At 67.6% G+C, this 24,180-nt stretch overlaps 2 protein-coding genes across 4 annotated transcripts in view; both read right to left on the bottom strand.

Moving 5' to 3' along the window:
• Positions 1-2,295: 2,295 nt before the first annotated feature.
• On the bottom strand, positions 2,296-8,225 carry LOC142825650 (uncharacterized). 2 transcript variants are annotated; one of them, XM_089770233.1, is made up of 8 exons: positions 7,270-8,225; positions 6,747-7,239; positions 6,558-6,635; positions 5,506-5,617; positions 5,286-5,431; positions 4,791-4,867; positions 4,082-4,176; positions 2,296-2,889 (listed from the first exon to the last, which is right to left on the bottom strand). In XM_089770233.1, exons 1-8 carry the CDS (start codon positions 7,953-7,955, stop codon positions 2,822-2,824), a joined length of 1,755 nt encoding a protein of 584 aa, XP_089626359.1. In that variant the 5' UTR covers positions 7,956-8,225; the 3' UTR covers positions 2,296-2,821. The 2 variants fall into 2 exon arrangements, with proteins under 2 accessions (XP_089626359.1, XP_089626358.1); XM_089770232.1 differs by having other exon boundaries at positions 2,297-2,889; positions 6,747-8,222.
• Positions 8,226-12,527: 4,302 nt separating this feature from the next.
• Positions 12,528-24,180, bottom strand: part of GPR173 (G protein-coupled receptor 173) — a 28,394-nt gene continuing 16,741 nt past the window's right edge. The window contains exons 1-3 of one of the 2 annotated variants that reach the window (XM_075917708.2): positions 22,047-22,778; positions 13,995-15,873; positions 12,528-13,750 (exon numbers count right to left, since the gene is read on the bottom strand). In XM_075917708.2, the coding sequence (XP_075773823.1) occupies positions 14,706-15,818 (1,113 nt within the window). In that variant the 5' untranslated portion in view covers positions 15,819-15,873; positions 22,047-22,778 and the 3' untranslated portion in view covers positions 12,528-13,750; positions 13,995-14,705. Of the gene's footprint in view, positions 13,751-13,994; positions 15,874-22,046; positions 22,779-24,180 lie in introns of those variants that run through there. The other variant, XM_089770234.1, reaches the window with a different exon arrangement.

Genomic DNA, 24,180 nt, shown 5'->3' with positions numbered 1-24,180 from the left:
AGTTCCAGGGGGCAGGTCCCCCCGGAGGGGAAGGGAGGTGTGCGGGGGTTCCAGGGGGCAGGTCCCCCCCCGGAGGGGAAGGGAGGTGTGGGGGGGTTCCAGGGGGCAGGTCCCCCCGGAGGGGAAGGGAGGTGTGCGGGGGTTCCAGGGGGGTGCCCCCCCGGAGGGGAAGGGAGGTGTGGGGGTTCCAGGGGCGGGTCCCCCCGGAGGGGAAGGGAGGTGTGGGGGGTTCCAGGGGGGCAGGTCCCCCCCACAGGGGAAGGGAGGTGTGGGGGGTTCCATGGGGGCGGGTACCCCCCACAGGGGAAGGGAGGTGTGGGGGGTTCCAGGGAAGGTCCCCTCCCGCATGGGAAGGGAGGTGTGGGGTGGTTCCAGGGGCAGGTCCCCCCCGGGAGGGGAAGGGAGGTGTGGGGGGTTCCAGGGGGCGGGTCCCCCGGGAGGGGAAGGGAGGGTGGGGGTTCCAGGGGGCAGGTCCCCCCACAGGGGAAGGGAGGTGTGGGGGTTCCATGGGGTGGGTACCCCCCACAGGGGAAGGGAGGTGGGGGGGTTCCAGGGGGAGGGTCCCCTCCCGCATGGGAAGGGAGGTGTGGGGTGGTCCAGGGGCAGGTCCCCCCGGAGGGGAAGGGAGGTGTGGGGGGGTTCCAGGGGGCGGGTCCCCCCCCCCCCCCCCCCCCCCAGAGGGGAAGGGAGGTGTGGGGGGTTCCAGGGGGGGTCCCCCGGAGGGGAAGGGAGGTGTGGGGGGGTTCCAGGGGGCGGGGGCGGGTCCCCCCCCAGAGGGGAAGGGAGGTGTGGGGGGTTCCAGGGGGCGGGTCCCCCCCGGAGGGGAAGGGAGGTGTGGGGGGGTTCCAGGGGGCGGGTCCCCCCGGAGGGGAAGGGAGGTGTGGGGGGTTCCAGGGGGCGGGTCCCCCCGAGGGGAAGGGAGGTGTGGGGGGTTCCAGGGGGCGGGTCCCCCCCCAGAGGGGAAGGGAGGTGTGGGGGGGTTCCAGGGGGCGGGCCCCCCCCAGAGGGGAAGGGAGGTGTGGGGGGGTTCCAGGGGGCGGGTCCCCCCCCGGAGGGGAAGGGAGGTGTGGGGGGTTCCAGGGGGCGGGTCCCCCCCCCGGAGGGGAAGGGAGGTGTGGGGGGGTTCCAGGGGGCGGGTCCCCCCAGAGGGGAAGGGAGGTGTGGGGGGGTTCCAGGGGGCGGGTCCCCCCCCAGAGGGGAAGGGAGGTGTGGGGGGGTTCCAGGGGCGGGTCCCCCCCCAGAGGGGAAGGGAGGTGTGGGGGGGCTCCAGGGGGCAGGTCTGAGAAGGGAGGTGAGGGGGCCCAGGTCTGAGAAGGGAGGTGAGGGAGGCCTAGGACAGGAAGGGGCAACGGCAAAGGGATCACATGGATGACGGGGGGAGCCCCCCCTTAGGCCCAGGTAGCTCACCCCACAGCAGTGCATGCTGGGAACCCTGGCATCCCCCCCCAATCCCCTGAAGCAGACTCTGAGCCTGCACACCAGTGCGAAAAGTGGGGGGCTGGGAGCCAGGACCAACTCAGTCTAAAATTGTCCCTGGCCCCTTTGCTCACTCAGAGCAGCCCGAGGGGGCCCTATGGCAGGCTGGAGGCACCTGGGGGGCGAGATGGGGACAAGGAGGCATGGGGGGGGGACAAGGAGGTGACTGGAGGGTGGGGGGGAAACGGGGACAAGGAGGCGCCAAGGGGGGGGACACAAGGAGGCGCCCGGGGGGAAAGATGGGGACAAGGAGGCGCCCGGAGGGTGTGTGTGGGGGGGGGACAGGGACAAGGAGGCGCCCGGAGGGTGGTGGTGGGGGGGAGACAGGGACAAGGAGGCGCCCGGAGGGTGTGTGTGGGGGGAGACAGGGACAAGGAGGCGCCCGGAGGGTGTGTGTGGGGGGGGGGGAGACGGGGACAAGGAGGCGCCCGGAGGGTGTGTGTGGGGGGGGGGGGAGACGGGGACAAGGAGGCGCCCGGGGGACACAAGGAGGCGCCCGGGGGGAAAGATGGGGACAAGGAGGCTGCCCGGAGGGGGGGGGGGGGGGACAAGGAGGCCGCCCGGAGGGTGGGGGTGGGGGACGGGGACAAGGAGGCGCCCGGAGGGTGGGGGGGGGACAAGGAGGCCGCCCGGAGGGTGGGGGTGGGGGGACAAGGAGGCGCCCGGAGGGTGGGGGGGGGACAAGGAGGCCGCCCGGAGGGTGGGGGGGGGGGGACAAGGAGGCCGCCCGGAGGGTGGGGGTGGGGGGGGGGACAAGGAGGCGCCCGGAGGGTGGGGGGGGGACAAGGAGGCGCCCGGGGGAGCGGCAGAGCAAGGAGGACGCGGGCAGGTGAAATGTCTCCGTATATTAAGTGCTTTGTTTTCCCCAGACAGCAGGAGCCGCAGGCCCCCCCGCCCCCCCACGGGCCCGCCCCCCACATCAGTAGCATTGCATAGGGCAGCCGCAGTCAGCCCAGCCCCTCGGCCCTCAGAGGGCGAGCCCGCTGGCCCCCCCCCCGCGCAGCTGCTCTGGGGCAGGGAAGGGTTCCAAGCAGGGGCCGGGGAGCGGCCTGCCCGCCGCGGGGGCTGCACTGGGGGCACCGCCGCTCCCCCGGCCTGGGCTGAGACACCCTGAGCTGCACAGAAAAGGCCACTGGGGGGGCATTTACCCACAATGCCCCAGTGCCCTGGGCAGGCCCCCCCCCGGTGAGGCTGGGAGCTGCAGGGCCCCAATGACTTCAGGGGGAAAACGGCCCCAAGGCCCAGCCCCCTGCCAGGGCACTGCCCGGCTCAGTCCCAGAGTCCAGCCCCACAAGGGCGCCGTGGGGCAGATCCGGGGCCGTCTTCAGCTGGCGGGATGGGGGGCTCATCCATCGTCCTCCGGCGCCGAGTCCCGGCCGCGTGGCACCTCCGGCAGCTCCTCCCCCGCGCCGCCTGGGGGCGACAGACGTGGCAGTGGCCAGACCCCCGACCCGCCGGCCCCCCCCGACCCGCCGGCGCCCCCGTTCCTCCGGCCCCCCCCGACCCGCCGGCGCCCCCGTTCCTCCGGCCCCCCCCGACCCGCCGGCGCCCCCGTTCCTCCGGCCCCCCCGACCCGCCGCCGCCCCCGTTCCTCCGGCCCCCTCTCCGACCCGCCACCGCCCCCGTTCCTCCGGCCCCCCCCCCCGACCCGCCGGCGCCCCCGTTCCTCCGGCCCCCCCGACCCGCTGGCGCCCCCCTCTCGGACCCGCCGGCGCCCCCGTTCCTCCGGCCCCCCCCGACCCGCCGGCGCCCCCGTTCCTCCGGCGCCCCCCTCTCCGACCCGCCGGCGCCCCCGTTCCTCCAGCCCCCCCCCCGACCCGCCGGCGCCCCCCGACCCGCCGGCGCCGCCCCCGTTCCTCCGGCCCCCCCCGACCCGCCGGCGCCCCCCGACCCGCCGGCGCCGCCCCCGTTCCTCCGGCCCCCCCCGACCCGCCGGCGCCCCCGTTCCTCCGGCCCCCCCCAACCCGCCGGCGCCCCGTTCCTCCGGCACCCCCTCCGACCCGCCGGCACCCCCGTTCCTCCGGCCCCCCCCGACCCGCCGGCGCCCCCCCCCGACCCGCCGGCACCCCCGTTCCTCCGGCGCCCCCCCCTCCGACCCACCGGCGCCCCCGTTCCTCCGACGCCCCCCCCGACCCGCCGGCACCCGCCTTCCAACCCACCGGCGCCCCCGTTCCTCCGGTGCCCCCAACCCGCCGGCACCCCCTTCTCCTCCGGCGCCCCCCCTCCAACCCGCCGGCACCCGCCTTCCAACCCGCCGGCGCCCCCGTTCCTCCGGCGCCCCCCCCAACCCGCCGGCGCCCCCTTTCCTCCGGCGCCCCCCCTCCAACCCGCCGGCACCCGCCTTCCAACCCGCCGGCGCCCCCGTTCCTCCGGCGCCCCCCCCCCGACCCGCCGGCACCCCCTTTCCTCCGGCGCCCCCCAACCCGCCGGCGCCCCCTTTCCTCCGGCGCCCCCCCTCCAACCCGCCAGTGCCCCATTCCACCAGCACTCCCCCCGGCACCAGCACCCCCCTTTCCGCTACCCCCGCTGCCAACCCACAGCCCTGCTGTGTGAGGTGGGGTTCGGGGTGGTTTCAGGGCCCTGGCGGGGACCCTCCAGAACTCACCTCCCTCCCAGTCCTCTTCCTCATCCACAATTTCCTGCACCTCCTCGTCCTCGTCATCCACAATCACCACACAGTCGTCCCCGTTCTCCGTCCCGCTGCGGGCACCACCGGCGTGAGGGGCACGTGTGGGGCTCCCCCACTGCCCCCGGGGCCCCCCATTTCCTCCCGGGGCTCCCCCCCACCCTCCGGCTCCCAGGGCTCCCCCACTCCGCCCCGGGGCCTCCCCATTTCCTCCCGGGGCTTCCCCCCACCCTCCGGCTCCCAGGGCTCCCCCACTCCCCCCTGGGGCCTCCCCATTTCCTCCCAGGGCTCCCCCCACCCTCCGGCTTCCAGGGCTCCCCCACTCCCCCCTGGGGCCTCCCCATTTCCTCCCGGGGCTTCCCCCCACCCTCCGGCTTCCAGGGCTCCCCCACTCCCCCCTGGGGCCTCCCCATTTCCTCCCAGGGCTCCCCCCACCCTCCGGCTTCCAGGGCTCCCCCACTGCCCCCCAAGCCCCCCCCATTTCCTCCCGGGGCTCCCCCAGACGCCCCCACTGCCCTGAGGCACCCCCATTTCCTCCCGGGGCTCCCCCACTACTCCCGGGGCTCCCCCACCACCCCGAGGCCCCCCACTGCTCCCGGCACCAGCCGCCTTTGGGCTCCGAGCCCTGCGGCTCTCCACCGTGCTGCACCGCACACGCTTGAGCCACGTTCCCTCGCGCCGTCCTCACCTGTCCTCCCCGGCGCCCCCGTTCTCGCCCATCCGGTAGTACTGCAGCGGGTTCGGCCACAGGTCCTCCTTGATTATCTGGGGATGCAGCAGAGTTGGGGAGACGCCCGAGGGCGGAGAGAGGCGCCATCGAGGGTCAGGGCGGGGGCAGCACGCCAGGGGCAGAAAAAGGGGGGGCCAGGCAGGGGTGGGACAGAGAGGGGCCCACGGGGGGTCAGGGCAAGGGGGTTGGGGCTGAGTCCCGGTGCAGTGGGGGGCCCCGCCCTGCGCCCACCCGCAGCCAGAGGGGAATCTCCGCCGGGTCGACCCAGGGCAGGCAGCCTCATTCCTGGGGGACAGGGCTCCCGGGCCCCTCCCCCCCTTCCTCCTAGCCCCGCCCCGACTGACCCCTCCCCCCGCCTGCCCTTTGACCCTGGCCAGGGGTTGGGATCGCGGTCCAGAGTGCTGTGGGGGGAAACTGAGGCACACACAGGCACTACAGCGGGGAGGGGCTCACCTCGGCGATGCGGTCCCCGGCCGGGAAGCTGTGGTCCCCAAACCAGGCGAAGAAGCTGCGGGCGGTCTCGGGGCTCTTGGTGCCGTGGGCCCGGGGGTCCTGGCCCCGCCACCAGCGGATGGGGGTGGAGTGGGACACCAGCCTGCCTGGGGGCAGAGGCGGGGTGAGGGTGCGGCCGCGGGCAGCTCCCCGGCACCCCCCACGCAGGCCTGTCCCGTACCGGAGGAGGCCGCCTGGAACTCCTTGGCGATCACCTCGTTCTGGAAGTAGGGGTTCCCGCAGAAGTAGAACTTGATCTTGCAGCCTGGCTTGGCGTGAGGAAGGTCCTCCACCTGGGGGAGAAGGGACCGGGAGTCCGGGACAGGCCCCCCCGCCCAGAGCCGGGGATGGACCCAGGGGTCCGGCCCTGCCCCGATCTACCCCCCCCCGTCCAGAGCCGGGGATGGACCCAGGGGTCCGGCCCTGCCCCGATCTACCCCCCCCCCCCCCGTCCAGAGCCGGGGATGGACCCAGGCGTCCGGCCCTGCCCCGATCTACCCCCCCCGTCCAGAGCCGGGGATGGGCCCAGGCGTCCGGCCCTGCCCCGATCTACCCCCCCCGTCCAGAGCCGGGGATGGACCCAGGCGTCCGGCCCCTGCCCCCGATCCCCCCCCCCCCCGTCCAGAGCCGGGGATGGACCCAGGCGTCCGGCCCTGCCCCGATCTACCCCACCCCCCCGTCCAGAGCCGGGGATGGACCCAGGCGTCCAGCCCTGCCCCGATCTACCCCCCCAGTGGGGGATGGACCCAGGCGTCCGGCCCTGCCCCGAACTACCCCCCCCCCCCAGTGGGGGATGGACCCAGGCGTCCGGCCCTGCCCCGATCTACCCGCCCCCCGTGGGGGATGGACCCAGGCGTCCGGCCCTGCCCCGATCTACCCCCCCCCCCCCAGTGGGGGATGGACCCAGGTGTCCGGCCCTGCCCCGATCTACCCCCCCCCGTCCAGAGCCGGAGATGGACCCAGGCGTCCGGCCCTGCCCCGATCTACCCCCCCCGTCCAGAGCCGGAGATGGACCCAGGCGTCCGGCCCTGCCCCGATCTACCCCCCCCCCCCCAGTGGGGATGGACCCAGGCGTCCGGCCCTGCCCCGATCTACCCCCCCCCCAGTGGGGGATGGACCCAGGCGTCCGGCCCTGCCCCAATCTACCCCCCGCCCAGTGGGGGACGGACCCAGGCACCTGCCCCAGCCCCTCATCTAACACCCCATGAACCCATGCGCCCGGCCCGCCCGCACCTGCAGGCTGGTCATGTAGCTCAGGGTGTCCTCGTCCCGGTCGCTGATCATGGCCGACAGCTGGGGATGGTTGAGAAACTGGCCAGCCCGAGTCAAGGAAAACACAGCGAGAGCTCGGATGCCTGGACACCCCCCGAGAGGAGCCCCCCCCTCCCGCCCATGGGGGCAGCCCCCCGCCTGGCAGGGTACGGCGCTGACCCAGAACCCGGGGATGTTCTGGATGATGGCGTTGCGGCGCTCGAGGTGGGGCCGGCGCACTTGGCTGAACTTGGCCTTGAGGCAGCGGAAGGCGCGGCCGGCCTGCTCGTTCACCGCCTCCAGCTCCAGCTGCACCGCCTCCAGCGCCTCCAGGTACTGCTCCGTCCTGGGGGCCAGCCGGGACCCCTCTTCCTCCTCCTCCTCCTCTTCCCCCACCGAGATGATGGAGCACTCCTCCTCCGCCCGCCTCTTCCTCCGACCCTCGGCAGCTTCCAGGCTGCCCTGCTCTTCAGCCACCAGATCAAGCCTCCCCGTCTTTGCAGCGGCAGTTTTCAGGACCCCCGTCTCCTCAGCGAGGGCGGTGTCTAGCCTCCCCGTCTTTGCAGCGGCAGTTTTCAGGACCCCCGTCTCCTCAGCGAGGGCGGTGTCTAGCCTCCCCGTCTTTGCAGTGGCGGTTTCCAGGACCCCCGTCTCCTCAGCGAGGGCGGTGTCTAGCTTCCCCGTCTTTGCGGAGGCGGTTTCCAGGGTCCCCTTCTCCTCAGCGAGGGTGGTGTCTAGCCTCCCCGTCTTTGCAGTGGTGGTTTCCAGGACCCCCTTCTCCTCAGCGAGGGCGGTGTCTAGCCTCCCCATCTTTGCAGTGGCGGTTTCCAGGACCCCCTTCTCCTCAGCAAGGGCGGTGTCTAGCCTCCCCATCTTTGCAGTGGCGGTTTCCAGGGTCCCCTTCTCCTCAGCGAGGGCGGTGTCTAGCCTCCCCGTCTTTGCGGAGGCGGTTTCCAGGACCCCCTTCTCAGCGAGGGCGGTGTCTAGCCTCCCCGTCTTTGCAGTGGCGGTTTCCAGGACCCCCGTCTCCTCAGCGAGGGCGGTGTCTAGCCTCCCCGTCTTTGCAGTGGCGGTTTCCAGGGTCCCCTTCTCCTCAGCTGCAGGAGTTTCGAGGCTTCCTCGCTCAGGGGCAGCTCTGGTGGCCCCCTGGGGGCTCCTCTGGCCTTCAGGGATCGCCCGGCCCCCAGCGTGGGTGGTCGTTTCCAGGCCCCCCTCGGCCGTGGGCGCCACCTGCCGCGCGGCGGTTTCCAGGCCTCCCCAGCTCGTCAGCTGGGTCAGCGCCTGGGCGGCCTCGGTCTCCTTCAGCAGCGGGCCCGGGCGGCGGCGCTTGGCGGCCGGGGAGAGTGGTGGGGTCCGGGGGTCCCCCCCGTCCCCGCTCATGGTTCCGTCCGCTCAGGCCCACCCCTCTCGTTTTCAAACTGCCGCGGCGCGAGGGGAGCAACTGCCACCGCCAACTGCCAAACTCGAGCGCCTCGCGCGTCTCTCCCTCCCCCTCCGCTCTCGCGCCCCTTCCAGCGCTGATTGGCCAACGGCAGTGCGCCCCGCCAACGGCAGGGGGAGGGCCAAAGCCCTACGCCCCACGTGGGCATCGAACTGACGGGCGATTGGCTAGCGGGGCCAGTAGTCCTCCGTGCTTCCGCCTCTGTCCCGCCCCCCACGTGGGGGAGCCGGACGCTGATAGGACGGGCTCTTGCTCAGCGACGGCCAATGGGCTGGAGGCGGAACCAGGCTCGGTTGATTCGCTCGCGTCGGGGAAGGAGGGAGGGGGCGCCTCAAAGGGAGACTGCGCGGAACGCAAGCGCGCTGGCAGGATATTCCCCGGTACATGCGCAGTAAGGCCGCACGCGACGCATGCGCCCTGGGCACTGCAGGGTACGCGCAAGCGCGCACCTGCCCACGAGCGGAACAAATGCACGTGGCGCGCGATTACGCGTTGCACGGAGCTTCGGGAGCAACGGTGCCTTGCACACGAGAGTGCGTTGCAAGCAATGGTTCGTTGTGTAATAGTGCGTTGCACAAGCCCGTGCCCAGCAAACAAGTCTCATAAATAATGGTGCATTGCACGAGTGTGCTGCAAGCACTGGTGTGTCTCATATAATGGTGCATTGCACGAGTGTGCTGCAAGCACTGGTGTGTCTCATATAATGGTGCATTGCACAAGCCTCTGCCCAGCAAACCAGAGCCTCACAAATTCGGGGGAGCCGAGTTCTCTGTAACTGGAAAGCCCTGGAGGACAAGGGACAGTGCGGCGGCACCTTGGCTACATCTGGACTGGCAGGATTTTCCGCAAATGCTTTTAATGGAAAAGTTTTCCGTTAAAAGCATTTGCGGAATGGAGCGTCTAGATTGGCAGGACGTTTTAGCGCAAAATCACTTTTTGTGGAAAAGCGTCCGTGCCAACCTAGACGCGCTTTTCCGCAAAAAAGCCCTGGTCGCCATTTTCGCCATCGGGGCTTTTTTGCGCAAAACAAATCTGAGCTGTCTACACTGGCCCTTTTGCCCGAACGGGAGCAGCATCGCATTTCCGCAAGAAGCCCTGATTTCAGACAGTAGGAAGTCAGCGTCTTGCGGAAATTCAAGCGGCCGGTGTAGACAGCTGGCACGTTTTTCCAAAAAAGCAGCTGATTGTGCGGAAAAACTTGCCAGTCTAGACACAGCCCTTGAGACTAACGAAAAGTGCAAGGGCCCCGGTGCGGTGGCTGATGCTGTTGGGCCCGTGACGGAGTGGCTGGTGGGCAGGCCGGGGCAGGTGCCTGGGTGAGCGTGCTGGAGGTGGCTGCGTGGATGCTGGACACAGGAGTGGTCCGAGGCCGGCTGCGGCTGCTGCAGCTGACGCCCCAGAGGGAAAGTGCGATCGGCACCCCCGCCTGCATGGCCGTCAATGGCCGTGACGTCGTCATGGGGCGCCGGGCCGGCGGCGCCGTAGGCACCTGCCTAGTTTGCCTCGCCCCTGGCTGGACAGAATGTGTTCGAGGTGGGGGTGTCTGGTGAGGACTGGCCTGTGCCCCAGGCCTGAGAGCGACGTCAGGGGCCCATCACCTGCACGAAGTGCTGCGCTCTATGCCCGGCTCTGCGGGAAAGGGCGGACGGGTACAAGTCCGATCTCCGAAAGGGCGCGGGGTCACGCCTCTCCAGGTCGCCGCGTCGTCAGGCCAATTCCACAAGCCCAATACACAGGGACGGGCTGGACCGCTGCGTCCTTTCCAGGGTTGGGACCCGTCACCCAGGTGTGAATAGACATCACCTGCCTAGCACACGACCTTCCACGTCCTCGTGACTTACAAACACGTGCACCTCCTCTGAGCTTCTTGTAACACTCACACTCACCACTTTTCCCTTCCTTCCCCCCTCCCATCGCCCCTTTAGTTTTGGATCTGGACTTTTAATACTTCATTCATCTGAAGAGGTGGGTTGTATCCTGTGACGTGGGGCGGACTGCGCTGGCTCCTACAGGCCCTGTGTTCACTCCGCTGTGTATTCACTCAGGTGCCTTTGTGGTGCTCTGCGTGATTCTACTGCCCTGGGCTGTCCCTGGAGTGACTCTGTGTGCATGCCTCAGTTTCCCCGGGCACTGCAGCCTCTCTGCATAAGGAGCAGGCGGCCAGGTGCGAGTCGCTGGGGAAGTATGTTCAGTCTCTCACATTGTGAGCTGGGAGCGATGGAGCCCCACAACGGATGGTGCCCCCTGAACACTGGTGCCTTGCACGAGAGTGCGCTGCAAACAATGGTGCATGGCGCACGGCAGAGCAAAGACGAGCAATACTGCTCACAGCCGTGTGCACTGGGTAACAAAAGGCACAACCCTCCATTGGAGAGCAGAGAAAATTGGGGTCGGGGGGGGGGCCTGCATGGGAGCTGCTGCATCTCTGAGTCCCCACTGAGTGGCGCTGCGCCCCCAAATCTGAGGGGAGCCATTTACAAAGGGTAGTGGGGGGGCAGCCAGGGACAGGACTAACTCCCCTAGCACGGCTGTTTCCTCCCCGACCCCGGCCCCTTTGCCGTCTCCACATTTCACTCAGGCTGCTGTCAGAAGCAAGCGACCGCTTCACTCAGCCCCCAGCTGCCCCGCCCCCGAGGTAGCTTCCATTTGGCGCTGGGCAAGCCCTCCCTGCGCGGCGTTCTGTGCAGCCGTGGCCCTGCTGCCCCGCCCCAGAGGTGGCCGCATCTCGCTGCTAGGCACGGGCTCCTCGTACGGCTGCTCCACCCCAGACGTGGCCGCATGGCTCCCCCCCGCCCCAGATCTTACCCTGCCGGCTGTTTTCGAAGAAAGGGAAATGTGTGACCTTTGAATCGAAATTTCGGGGGCAGGGTTGGCCCCAGAGACAGGAAACCAGCGCACAGATGGATGTTTCGGTTCAGACGCCGGGAAGCCAGCGCCGCGCCCCTGGCTGCGTCCGTGCTGTGCTCGCATCACCCAGCTCCACAATGGCCAAGGATCGGCCATTGAACCCAGGCGTCCCGGCCCCCTGCTCTTACCGCTACACCCCACTCTCCCCCCAGAGCCGGGAGCCAGCCCAGGCGTCCTGGCCCCCCTGCTCTTACCGCTACACCCCACTCTCCCCCCAGAGCCGGGAGCCAGCCCAGGCGTCCTGGCCCCCCTGCTCTTACCGCTACACCCCACTCTCCCCCCAGAGCCGGGAGCCAGCCCAGGCGTCCTGGCCCCCCTGCTCTTACCGCTACACCCCACTCTCCCCCCAGGGTGGGTTCTGTGCGTCCCTGGCTCCAAGAAAACACCTCTGGGTGGCTTTGTTTCATTCCGGTGGTTTTTATATAAAAAAGAAAAGAAACACGGACGGTCCTTGCCCCCAAAAAAGGGGGGGAAGGGCTGGACAAGAACCAAAGATCCAAGCAAACCCCCACGTTGGCCCCCGCATCCCCTGCCCCCCCAAAGCCCCCCCTCCCTGACAGTGCGGTCCGCCGCTGGGGGTCTGTGTGGGGCCATCCCGGCCCCTCCCCTGCCCCACATTAGCGGGGCATTTTAGTTCTGTACAAAAACATTGATTTTCTTCCTGTGTCTTTTTCTTCAATGTGTTTCCCTTGTCAAAAAAATCCCCCACCCCCAAAAAACCCCGAACAAAAGCAGCACGTGAAATGTTCTGAGCCCGGCGGCTCCGCTGGGGCTCGGCTCATGGCTGGAAACGGAGGGCGAAGGTCCCCCCTTTCCCCTGCCCGTTTCGGCAGGCCTGGCTCAGGCCCCTGCTCTAACCGCTAGCCCCACGCCCCTGCAAGGTTGGGGCTGGAACCCAGATGTCCCCAGCCCCAGGCGCCGGATCCTGATCTCACTGTGTGGGCGTCAGTCCGGAGTCACTCCCCCCAGCCAGCAGGGCGGGTCCCGCCAGGAGCCTGGCCCCGTCACCCCCCACGTACGCCCCAGTGGGGATGCGCACAGCTCTGGGGTGCAGCAAAGGGGCTGGCGAGGCAATGCACCGCATGGGTCCTCCTGCTACTCCCACGGGCGGCGGCACTCCTGCCTGGTGCTCTAGCACTCCGCCTGTTACCCCAGCACTGCTGCCTGTTACCGCAGGTGCTACCCTAGCCTCAGTGCCTGGTGCTCTAGCACTCCGCCTGTCGCTCCGCCTGTTACCCCAGCACTGCTGCCTGTTACCGCAGGTGGTACCCCAGCGTCGGTGCCTGGTGCTCTAGCGCTCCGCCTGTCGCTCCGCCTGTTACCCCAGCACTGCTGCCTGTTACCGCAGGTGCTACCCTAGCCTCAGTGCCTGGTGCTCTAGCACTCCACCTGTCGCTCCGCCTGTTACCCCAGCACTGCTGCCTGTTACCGCAGGTGGTACCCCAGCGTCAGTGCCTGGTGCTCTAGCGCTCTGCCTGTCGCTCCGCCTGCTACCCCAGCACTGCTGCCTGTTACCGCAGGTGGTACCCCAGCGTCAGTGCCTGGTGCTCTAGCGCTCTGCCCATCACTCCGGCTGTTACCCCAGCACTACTGCCTGTTACCGCAGGTGGTACCCCAGCGTCAGTGCCTGGTGCTCTAGCGCTCTGCCTGTCGCTCCGCCTGTTACCCCACCACTGCTGCCTGTTACCGCAGGTGGTACCCCAGCGTCAGTGCCTGGTGCTCTAGCGCTCTGCCTGTCGCTCCGCCTGTTACCCCAGCACTGCTGCCTGTTACCGCAGGCGGTACCCCAGCGTCAGTGCCTGGTGCTCTAGCGCTCTGCCCGTCGCTCCGCCTGTTACCCCAGCACTGCTGCCTGTTACCACAGGTGGTACCCCAGCATCGGTGCCTGGTGCTCTAGCACTCCGCCTGTCGCTCCGCCTGTTACCCCAGCACTGCTGCCTGTTACCGCAGGTGGTACCCCAGTGTCGGTGCCTGTTACTCCAGCACTGCTATCTGTTACTGCAGGTGGTAACCATGTGTCAGTACTCTAGCATTCTGCCTGTTATGCTGTCTGTTCCGGCACAGGGTACCCTCACCGCGGGGCGTGTGTTCCCCTGCCTGCCACTCTAGAATGGCTGCAAGTTTCTGCGGCTGTTACTGAGGAACTGCTCCCTGCAACTCCCCACGTGGTTACTCCGTCCATTCCTCTGGTCTTGGGGCATGTTCCTCACCTCTCCCTGGCAACTGCTCCCATGGTACCCTCGACTCCAGCCTCACACCCTCGCTTTGGGGCCAACAGTCCAGCAACGCAGCCTCCACTCAGGCATCACTGCCACGTCGCTGCCTGTTTCCTGCCTCTTACTGCTCCTGTCACCCTGAGGTCGCTGCCTGTCCCACCGCCTGTCACCCTGACATCATTGCTCATCCTGCTGCCTGTTCCCCCAGGGTCACCGCCTGTCCCTCTGCCTGTCTCCCTGACATTGCCACCTGTCCCACCACCTGTCCCCCAGTGTTGCCGTCTGTCCTCCCAGCACCACCATCTGTCCCGCTGTTTGACCCCTCCCTGCATCGCTGCTTGTCCCCCAGCATCACCTGTCCTGCTGCCTGTCCCACTTGGCGTTGCCCCCAGTCCCACCGCCTGTCCCCCCCAGCATCACCACCTGTCCCACTACCTGTTCCCTCCAGCATTACCACCTGTCCTGATGCCTATCCTCCCCAGCGTCGCCCTCAGCATTGCTGCCTGTCCCCCCAGTGTCACGCCTGTCCCCCTGTCTGTCACTGCCTGTCCCACTGCCTGTCACCACAGTGTCACCGTCTGTCCCACCGCCTGTCAGTCCGGTATCACCGCCTGCCACCACAGCATAAACACCTGTTCACCCCGTGTCACCGCCTGTCACTCTAGCATCACTGCCTGTCACCCCAGTGTCCCACCACCTGTCACCCCAGCATCACTGCTTGTCCTTCAGTGTCACGGCCTGTCACCCCAGTGTCATGCCTTTCTCATTGCCTGTCACCCCAGCATCACTCCCTGTCCCCTCCGTCACTCCAGCATCACCATCTGTCCCCCTGCCTATTCCCCCCCATGTCACCGCCTGCCACCCCAGCATAAACGCCTGTTCACCCCCGTGTCACGGCCTGTCACCCCAGCATCACTGCCTGTCCCCCTGTCTGTCACTGCCTGTCCCACTGCCTGTCACCACAGTGTCACCGTCTGTCCCACCGCCTGTCAGTCCGGTATCACCGCCTGCCACCACAGCATAAACACCTGTTCACCCCGTGTCACCGCCTGTCACTCTAGCATCACTGCCTGTCACCCCAGTGTCCCACCGCCTGTCACCCCAGCATCACTGCTTGTCCCCCAGCATCACTGCCTGTCCCACCGCCTGTCACCCCAACGTCATCGCCTGCCAACCTGCCAGTCACTGCAGCCTTTGGCCCTTCCGCCCGCCCCCACCGGCATCTCAGCAGCTTCTTCCCCCCCCCCACTTCCCAGTTTCCACAGGAGCCCCTCCCTCCAGATCCCCCTGGAGTGCGGGGGGGGCAGCCCCCCCCAGCATCCTGGTTGCATTGTTCCAGGATGACACGGTCTGGTGGGCTGCCATTGGCTGTCGCCATGGAGACCGGGGAGTGTCCCTGGTTACTGACTGGCAGGAGGCAGCGTTGCTGGGCTGGACCCCTCCCCCGAGCTCCCTGCGCCCCCCCTTTCCCGTGCCCCCGCCATGGGGCAGTAGCCTGGCGGCGGACTCACCCTCCCCACCTGCGGCGCCCGCCGGGGCTGAGACCGGAGCCCTGCAGTGGGGCCCTCACATGACGCAGTAGGGCTCCCGCGGCAGGGCGGGCTCTGTCCTGAGGCAGGGCACGTGGGCCGCCAGCCCCTTCTTCAGCTCCTTGTTGAGCAGGAAGCAGACGATGGGGTTGACGGCGGCCTGGGCGAAGCTCAGCCAGACGGCGGTGGCCAGGTAGCGGGGCGGGATGCTGCAGGCCTTGACGAAGACCCGCCAGTAGCAGGCCACGATGTAGGGGGACCAGAGGAGGAGGAAGAGGACGGTGATGACGTAGAACATTTTCCCCAGCCGCTTCTCCGCCTTGAACTCCTCCACGCCCAGCAGGCGGCGGCTGGCGGAGTGGCCGTTCTGCCGCACGCCCAGCAGCGTGGGCGGCATGGGGCCCCGGCCGAAGCCGGCGATCCAATTGGCGGCCGCCTGGCCGGTGGCGCCCGGCCCGTGGAACGTCCAGTTCTGGCTGATGGCCGGCACCATCTGCACCGGCTTCATCTTGCGGTGCCGGTACTCGAAGCACAGCAGCTTGCCGTACACGGCGTGGGTGGCGCCCAGCAGCACGGCCAGCATGAGCATGAAGCCCAGCGTGTCGTTGGCCTTGACGTAGCGGTGCTCGAAGATGCACTGCTCCTCCTCCCGGATGAACTTGTAGGTGCCCACGTCGAAGACGGGCGGGAAGGCCATGGCCACCGAGAGGGTCCACACCATGCAGATGACGGCCACGCACGTCCACAGCGTCATGCGCTTGGCGTAGAAGCGGTGGTGGGCCACGGCCATGTACCGCGTCACGCTGATGCAGAAGAGCAGGAAGGCGGCGTGGAAGCAGAAGAGGACGGCCAGGAAGGCCACCACCTTGCAGCTGAGCGGGCTGTGGGTCCAGGCCGAGCCGTGGCGGATGGAGACCAGGACGAAGGGGAAGCAGACGGCCGCCCGCACCGCGTCGGCCAGGCACAGGTCCAGCAGGAAGTAGTAGGGCGCCCGGTGCAGGCCGCGTTCCTTCAGCACCAGCAGGGCCAGCGCCAGGTTCCCCGCCAGGCTCACGCAGATGATCAGCCCCAGCAGCAGCAGCTTGGCGTAGGTGGAGGCCGCCGGGGGGCCCGGCAGGCCCGGCTCGTCCGCCTCGCTGGCATTAGCCATCTCCGCCCGGCAGGGCCGCTGGGGCTAGCGGGGGCGGCCCATGGCCCCGGGACGGCTGCAGGAGAGAGACGGGATCGTCGGGGGAGTCCGGCCCTGCTGCCGTGCCCCCGCCTAGCCTGGGAATCGCAGGGCCCCATCTCCTGCCCCTCACCCTGGCACGGAGGCCGATGCGGTTACGCCCACTCGCTGTCACCGCCGCCCTCGTGCTCACACACATACGCGGTCACACCCGCGCCATCTTGTCAACCGCCATGACGCTGACACACACACACACACACACACTTGTCCTGCCAATCACCCTGACGCAGTCACACTCACACCCAGTCATTCAGTTAATTGATCTGACACTGACACACACACATTCGGCCTGTCAACCACCCTGACACTGTCACGCTCACATCCAGTCCTGTCAACTGTCCTGATGCTGTCACACTAACATCCAGTCATCCTGTTAACCACGGTGATACTGTCACGCTCACACCCAGTCATTCTGTCAATTAACCTGACGCTGACATACACACACACTCGTCCTGTCAACTGCCCTGACACTGTCATGGTCACACCCAGTCATTCTGTCAACCGCCATGATGCTGACACACACACACACACACACACACACACACACACACTCGTCCTACCAATCACCCTGACACTGTCTCACACACACCCAGGCATTCTGTCAGCCAGCCTGATGCTGTCACACTCACACCCAGTCAACCTACCTGATGCTGACACACACATACATTCATCCTGTCAACTGCCCTGACGCTGACACACACCCCCGTCAATCTGTCAAATGACTGATGCTGACACACTCACACCCAGTCATTCTGTCAAGCGACCTGACGCTGACACACACATACATTCATCCTGTCAACTGCCCTGACGCTGACACACATACACACACAGTCGATCTGTCAACTGACTGATGCTGACACACTCACACCCAGTCATTCTGTCAACCGACCTGACGCTGACACACTCATATATTTGTCCTGTCAACCGCCCTGACACTGTCATGCTCACATCCAGTCCTTCTGTCAACTGATCTGAGGCTGACACACACACATATTTGTCCTGTCAACCGCCCTGACGCTGTCACACTCAAATCCAGTCCTTCTGTCAACTGATCTGAGGCTGACACACTCATGCAGAGTCATCCTGTCAACCGCCCTGATGCTGACACACACACACACACACGTCCTGTCAACTGGCCTGATGCTGTCACACTCACATCCAATCATCCTGTCAACCACAGTGATACTGTCACACTCACACCCAGTCATTCTGTCAACTGCCCTGACTCTGACACACACACATTCGTCCTGCCAATCGCCCTGACGCTGTCTCACACACACCCAGTCATTCTGTCAAGCGACCTGAGACTGACACACACACACACACACACACACTCGTCCTGTCAACTGTGGTGATACTATCACACTCACACCCAGTCATTCTGTAAACCGCCTTGATGCTGACACACTCACGCAGAGTCATTCTGTCAACCGCCCTGACACTGATATGCTCACATCCAGTCATTCTGTCAACTGCTCTGATGCTGACATTCACGAGCAGTCGTCCTGTCAACAGCCCTGATACTGTCATGCTCACACCTAATCATTCTGTCAACTACCCTGATGCTTACACACGTATATTCATCCTGTCTACTGCCCTGATGCTGACACACTCACACACATTCGTCCAGGCAACCGCCTTGACACTGTCATGGTCACACCAGTCATTCTGTCAACTGCCCTGGTGCTGACATGCTCACACACATTTGTTGTGTCACTGTCCCTGATGCTGACAAGCTCATGCACAGTCATTGTCACAACTGCACCAATGTGGACACGCTCACACAGTCATCCCATCAACCATCCTGACACTGACACGCTCATGCCCAGTTGGTCTCACACCCACACATGCTGACACCCAGCGGTTGTCACACCCGCACACGCTGACACCCAGCAGTTGTCACACCCGCACACGTGGACATACTCACTCCCCATCATCACAGCTCCACCAATGTGATCATGCTCAGGCACAATTGTCCTGTTGGCTGCCCTGACGCTGTTACGCTCACGCACAGTCGTCCTGTCAGCCGCCCTGCTGATGACATGTTCATGCACAGTTGTCACAGCAGCACATGCAGACACTCTCACACCCGCGCACGCTGACACGCTCTGCACCACTGTGCACACGCTCATGCACAGGCAACCTCCTAGCTGCTGGGCACTGACACAGTCTCCCAGTCCCGTGTCCACTGACCCTCGCAGGGAGATGCTCACAGACCTGCCGCCACACTCGTGACCCCTCCGCCGCCGCGGACTGAGCTGCGCACAAGCGCCTGCTGCCCCGCTGAGCCCCGTCCGCTCACACTTGGCTGCCCTCACACCTTGGAGGGCTAAACAGTCCGGCCACCAGGCCCCTTCCGCCCACCCCCAGTGCTTTGAAGGGGTCCCTCGCACACGCTTGTGCACACAGCCCCCGCCATGCCGGGCTCAGCCCTCTCAGCGGGGCCACAGGGCCGACCGGGCTGAGTCACGTGTACCCCCCGCCCAGAGCAAAGGAGAGCGACCCTGCCCCCCTGCTTAGGCCAGGGGAGTCACCCCGAGTCCTGTGCCCCCCGAGCATCAACCCAGGGCCCACGGTGTCACCGTGCCACCTCCCAACTGCTCCCAGACAAAGGCTGCTCCCCCCAGTACATGGGGCGCACGGCCACAACCCCACACAAAGCACCACAGGATGGGCACGCATGCACTGCTCATGCATGGTACACTCGCACTGCTCACATGGTACATGCACACACGCACTGCTCACATGGTACACGCACACTCGCACTGCTCACATGGTACACACACACCTCTCACACATGGTACACGCACACACGCACTGCTCACATGGTACACGCACACTCGCACTGCTCACATGGTACACACACACACCTCTCACACATGGTACACGCACACACGCACTGCTCACACGGTACACGCACACACGCACCTCTCGTACATGGTACACACATGCACTGCTCACATGGTACATACACTGCTCATATGGTACACGTACACACGCACCTCTCACACATGGTACACGCACACACGCACTGCTCACACGGTACACGCACACACGCACCTCACATGGTACACGCACACATGCACCTCTCGTACATGGTACACGCACACACGCACCTCTCACACATGGTAAACACACTGGTCACATGGTAAACGTACACACGCACTGCTCACACATGGTACATGCACACATGCACTGCTCATATGGTACACACGTACACCCACTGCTCACACGGTACACGCACACTTGCACTGCTCACATGGTACAGTTGCACTGCTCACACGTGGTACACACACATGCACATTGCTCATACATGGTACACGTACACATGCACACTACTCACATGGTACATGCACACACGCGCTGCTCACATGGTACACGCACACACCTCTTACACATGGTACACGCACACTCGCACTGCTCACATGGTACACGCACACTCGCACTGCTCACAGGGTACACGCACACACCTCTCACACATGGTACACGCACACACGCACCTCTCGTATATTGGTACACACATGCACTGCTCACATGGTACATACACTGCTCACACGGTACACGTACACACACACTTCTCACACATGGTACACACACATCTCTCACACATGATACACACATGTACTGCTCACATGGTACACACACGCACTCACCTCTCACACATGGTACACACACTGCTCACATGGTAAACGTACACACGCACTGCTCACACATGGTACACGCACACATGCACTGCTCATATGGTACACACGTACACCCACTGCTCACACGGTACACGCACACTTGCACTGCTCACACGTGGTACACACACATGCACATTGCTCATACATGGTACGCGTACACATGCACACTACTCACATGGTACATGCACACACGCGCTGCTCACACATGGTACACTCGCACTGCTCACATGGTACACACAGGTAGACGCTGCTCACACGTGGTACACACACACATACACATTGCTCATACATGGTACACACGCACACCCACTGCTCACACGTGGTACACGCACACACGCACTGCTCACACATGGTACACTCGCACTGCTCACATGGTACACACAGGTAGACACTGCTCACACATGGTACACACACACATACACATTGCTCATACATGGTACACACGCACACCCACTGCTCACACGTGGTACACGCACACACGCACTGCTCACACATGGCATGCACATGTGTGTACACCCCCTAGAACACATCTTCACACACATGGCAGTGCACAGCGTCGACACTCCCCACTGCACACCCAGACCCGGCCACACGGGCAGGGCGCAGGGACCCAGGAAGGGAAACAGCCGGTCCCCAGGACTAAATGCCCCCAACAGGACGGGCGCTGGCTCTTGGCCCCAGGGGAGGAGGGGTGTGGGGGGACAGACACGCCCCTCCAGTGGTGGGGCCAGAGGGAGGGTGGGGCGGGGGGCTGACGTGGGCTGCTGAGGACCAGAGTGGGGCCTTGGGGGTGCAGGAACCTGGAGGACAGTGAGGGGCCGGGGGAGGCCCGCAGGAGAGTGGGGGGCAGAGGGGACAGGTGGGTGGGGGGTGTATAGGCTGGGGGTCACAGGAGTGGGGGGCAGAGAGATGTATAGGCCCATGGGGGTATCAGAGGGGGAATGGGAGGGATGGGGGCAGAGGGATGCATAGGCCTGTTGGGAGGCAGAGGGATGTAAAGGCCTGGGGGGCTGGAAGGGGCTGTCAGGCGGAGGGATGGGGCGGGGGGTGTAAAGGCCTGGGGGTCTGGAGGGGGGGCAGAGGGATGGGGCGGGGGGTGTAAAGGCCTGGGGGTCTGGAGGGGGAAGGAGGGATGGGGCGGAGGGGTGTAAAGGCCTGGGGGTCTGAGGGGGGGGGGAGGAGGGATGGGGCGGGGGGTGTAAAGGCCTGGGGGTCTGGAGGGGGGGCGGAGGGATGGGGCGAGGGGTGTAAAGGCCCGGGGGTCTGGAGGGGGGGCGGAGGGATGGGGCGGGGGGTGTAAAGGCCCGGGGGTCTGGAGGGGGGGGCGGAGGGATGGGGCGGGGGGTGTAAAGGCCCGGGGGGGCTGAAGGGGGGCCGGAGAGATGGGGCGGGGGGTGTAAAGGCCCGGGGGGGCTGGAGGGGGGGGCTGTAGGGATGGGGCGGGCGGTGTAAAGGCCCGGGGGGCTGGACGGGGGGGGGGCTGGAGGGATGGGGCGGGGGGTGTAAAGGCCCGGGGGGCTGGGGGGGGGGGTGTAAGGGGGGGGGGGGGGCGGAGGGATGGCAGAGGGATGGAGCGGGGGGTGTAAAGGCCCGGGGGTCTGGAGGGGGGGCGGAGGGATGGGGCGGGGGGTGTAAAGGCCCGGGGGTCTGGAGGGGGGGCGGAGGGATGGGGCGGGGGGTGTAAAGGCCCGGGGGTCTGGAGGGGGGGCGGAGGGATGGGGCGGGGGGTGTAAAGGCCCGGGGGGGCTGGAGGGGGGCCGGAGGGATGGGGCGGGGTGTGTAAAGGCCCGGGGGGGCTGGAGGGGGGCCGGAGGGATGGGGCGGGGGGTGTAAAGGCCCGGGGGGGGCTGGAGGGGGGCCGGAGGGATGGGGCGGGGGGTGTAAAGGCCCGGGGGGCTGGGGGGGGGTGTAAGGGCCGGGGGGGGCGGAGGGATGGCAGAGGGATGGAGCGGGGGGTGTAAAGGCCCGGGGGGCTGGACGGGGGGTGGAGGTAAAGGCCGGGGGGGGCGGAGGGATGGCGGAGGGATGGGGCGGGGGGTGTAAAGGCCCGGGGGGCTGTAGGGGGGGCGGAGGGATGGGGCTGGGGGTGTAAAGGCCCGGGGGGGCTGGACGGGGGGCGGAGGGATGGCGGAGGGATGGAGCGGGGGGTGTAAAGGCCCGGGGGGCTGTAGGGGGGGCGGAGGGTGTAAAGGCCCCGGGGGGCTGGACGGGGGGCGGAGGGATGGGGCTGGGGGTGTAAAGGCCCGGGGGGCTGGGGGGGCGGGGGTGTAAAGGCCGGGGGGGCGGAGGGATGGGGCTGGGGGTGTAAAGGCCCGGGGGGCTGGGGGGGGTGTAAGGGCCGGGGGGGGAGGGATGGCGGAGGGATGGGGCGGGGGGTGTAAAGGCCCGGGGGGCTGGGGGGGGTGTAAGGGCCGGGGGGGTCGGGGGCCGCAGAGGGGCCGGGAGCTCTCCGGCCCGCCCCACTCACCTCGGTGCCGCTGCTCCCCGCCGTGGGGCGAGCCCCCCAGCTCCCGGGCCGCTGGTGGGGGGAGAGGCCCTGCCCCCCTCAGCCCCTCCGGACGGCGTCGGGTCCCTGCGCCCCGGCGCCCCCCATTGCGCTGCCGGGGTCGGGGCGCTGCCCCCCAGCTCCCCGGATCGGGCTCGGCCCGACGCCTCCTCCCGAGCGATGCGAGGCCGATCCGGAGCGACTCCGGATTCTCCGCCGCCCGATCGGAGCCGGGCGGCTAAATCCAGGCCGGGGCCGCCCCCCCGAGCCCGGCTCGCCCCATCGCCCGGATCCGGACCCCGGCGGGGGGCAGGGCGCGGCGGCTCCGGAGTCGCGCCGGATTCCTGCCGGGAGCGGGGCTCGGGCTCGGCTCGGCTCCCCACAAAGGCGCCGGGAACCCACCGCCTTCCCGGCGGGAGCTGGGCGACGGGGGGCGGGATCTGGGGGGCGCAGATGGACGTGGGGGGCGGAGCCGAGGGGGGGGGAGATTCGGGCATCAAGGCAACATCAGGACCAGAGTGGGGGGGCCGGACGCCTGGTTCCCTCCCCCCCAGCGCTGCTGCCCCACGACAGCCACCAGAACCCCCCCGGCAGGGATTGGCTGGCTATGGGGCAGGGGCGGGCTGGCTCCGGGGGGGCAGAGAATGGGGCAGGGCCTGGCCCCTCTAGGGGGCGCCGACTCCCTCTGGATCTGGGCTCCAGGCCAGGTCAGTCTGGCTTCCGGGATCCCCCCCCCAGCGCCACGAGGCCAGACCCCCCCAGCGCCACGAGGCCGGAGACCCCCCCAGAGCCACGAGGCCAGACCCTGCCAAGTGCCACGAGGCCGGAGACCCCCCCCAGCGCCACGAGGCCGGAGACCCCCCTAGCGCCACGAGGCCGGAGACCCCCCCAGAGCCACGAGGCCGGAGACCCCCCCAGAGCCACGAGGCCAGACCCTGCCAAGTGCCACGAGGCCGGAGACCGCCCCAGAGCCACGAGGCCGGAGACCCCCCCAGAGCCACGAGGCCGGAGACCCCCCCAGCGCCACGAGGCCAGACCCCACCAAGTGCCACGAGGCCGGAGACCCCCCCCAGAGCCATGAGGCCAGACCCTGCCAAGTGCCACGAGGCCGGAGACCGCCCCAGAGCCACGAGGCCGGACCCTGCCAAGTGCCACGAGGCCAGACCCCCCCAGCGCCACGAGGCCAGACCCCCCCAGCGCCACGAGGCCGGAGACCGCCCCAGAGCCACGAGGCCGGACCCCGCCAAGTGCCACGAGGCCAGACCCCCCCAGCGCCACGAGGCCGGACCCCGCCAAGTGCCACGAGGCCAGACCCCCCCAGCGCCACGAGGCCGGACCCTGCCAAGTGCCACGAGGCCAGACCCCCCCAGCGCCACGAGGCCGGACCCTGCCAAGTGCCACGAGGCCAGACCCTCCCAGCGCCAGGAGGCCAGACCCCGCCAAGTGCCACGAGGCCAGACCCCCCCAGCGCCACGAGGCCGGACCCTGCCAAGTGCCACGAGGCAAGACCCCCCCCCCCAGCGCCACGAGGCCAGACCCTGCCAAGTGCCACGAGGCCGGAGATCCCCCCAGTGCCACGAGGCCAGACCCTGCCAAGTGCCACGAGGCCAGACCCCCCCAGCGCCACAAGGCCGGACCCTGCCAAGTGCCACGAGGCCAGACCCCCCCAGCGCCACGAGGCCAGACCCTGCCAAGTGCCACGAGGCCAGACCCCCCCAGCGCCACGAGGCCAGACCCCCCCCAGCGCCACGAGGCCGGACCCTGCCAAGTGCCACGAGGCCAGACCCCCCCAGCGCCACGAGGCCGGACCCTGCCAAGTGCCACGAGGCCAGACCCCCCCAGCGCCACGAGGCCAGACCCTCCCAGTGCCACGAGGCCGGACCCCGCCAAGTGCCACGAGGCCGGAGACCCCCCCAGCGCCACGAGGCCGGAGACCCCCCCAGCGCCACGAGGCCCCTCCAAACGGACGCCAAGGCGGTGGCTGGGAAGATTTTTATTTAGCGCTTCCGACAGCTCCGTGGAGTCACCGTGTCGCCCCTCGTTCAGGTCCCCCCAGTGCCCCAGGCCAGCCTGAGACCTGCCTCTCCCGGGGACAGACAGCCCCACAGCCAACCCC

The sequence above is a fragment of the Pelodiscus sinensis genome, chromosome 18 (assembly GCF_052426305.1).
Source record: "Pelodiscus sinensis isolate ZL-2025 chromosome 18, ASM5242630v1, whole genome shotgun sequence".
NCBI lineage: Eukaryota > Metazoa > Chordata > Testudines > Trionychidae > Pelodiscus > Pelodiscus sinensis.
This window is presented reverse-complemented; position numbering and strand designations above follow the sequence as displayed.

Bases quoted from the DNA above. Each gene is read 5' to 3' on its own strand.
- LOC142825650 (XM_089770232.1), bottom strand. From the start codon at position 7,955: ATGAGCGGGGACGGGGGGGACCCCCGGACCCCACCACTCTCCCCGGCC. The intron at 5,618-6,557 runs GTGCGGGCGGGC...CTTCTCCCCCAG, and splicing joins GCTACATGACCAGCCTGCAG to GTGGAGGACCTTCCTCACGC. The intron at 5,432-5,505 runs GTACGGGACAGG...CTCTGCCCCCAG, and splicing joins GTTCCAGGCGGCCTCCTCCG to GCAGGCTGGTGTCCCACTCC.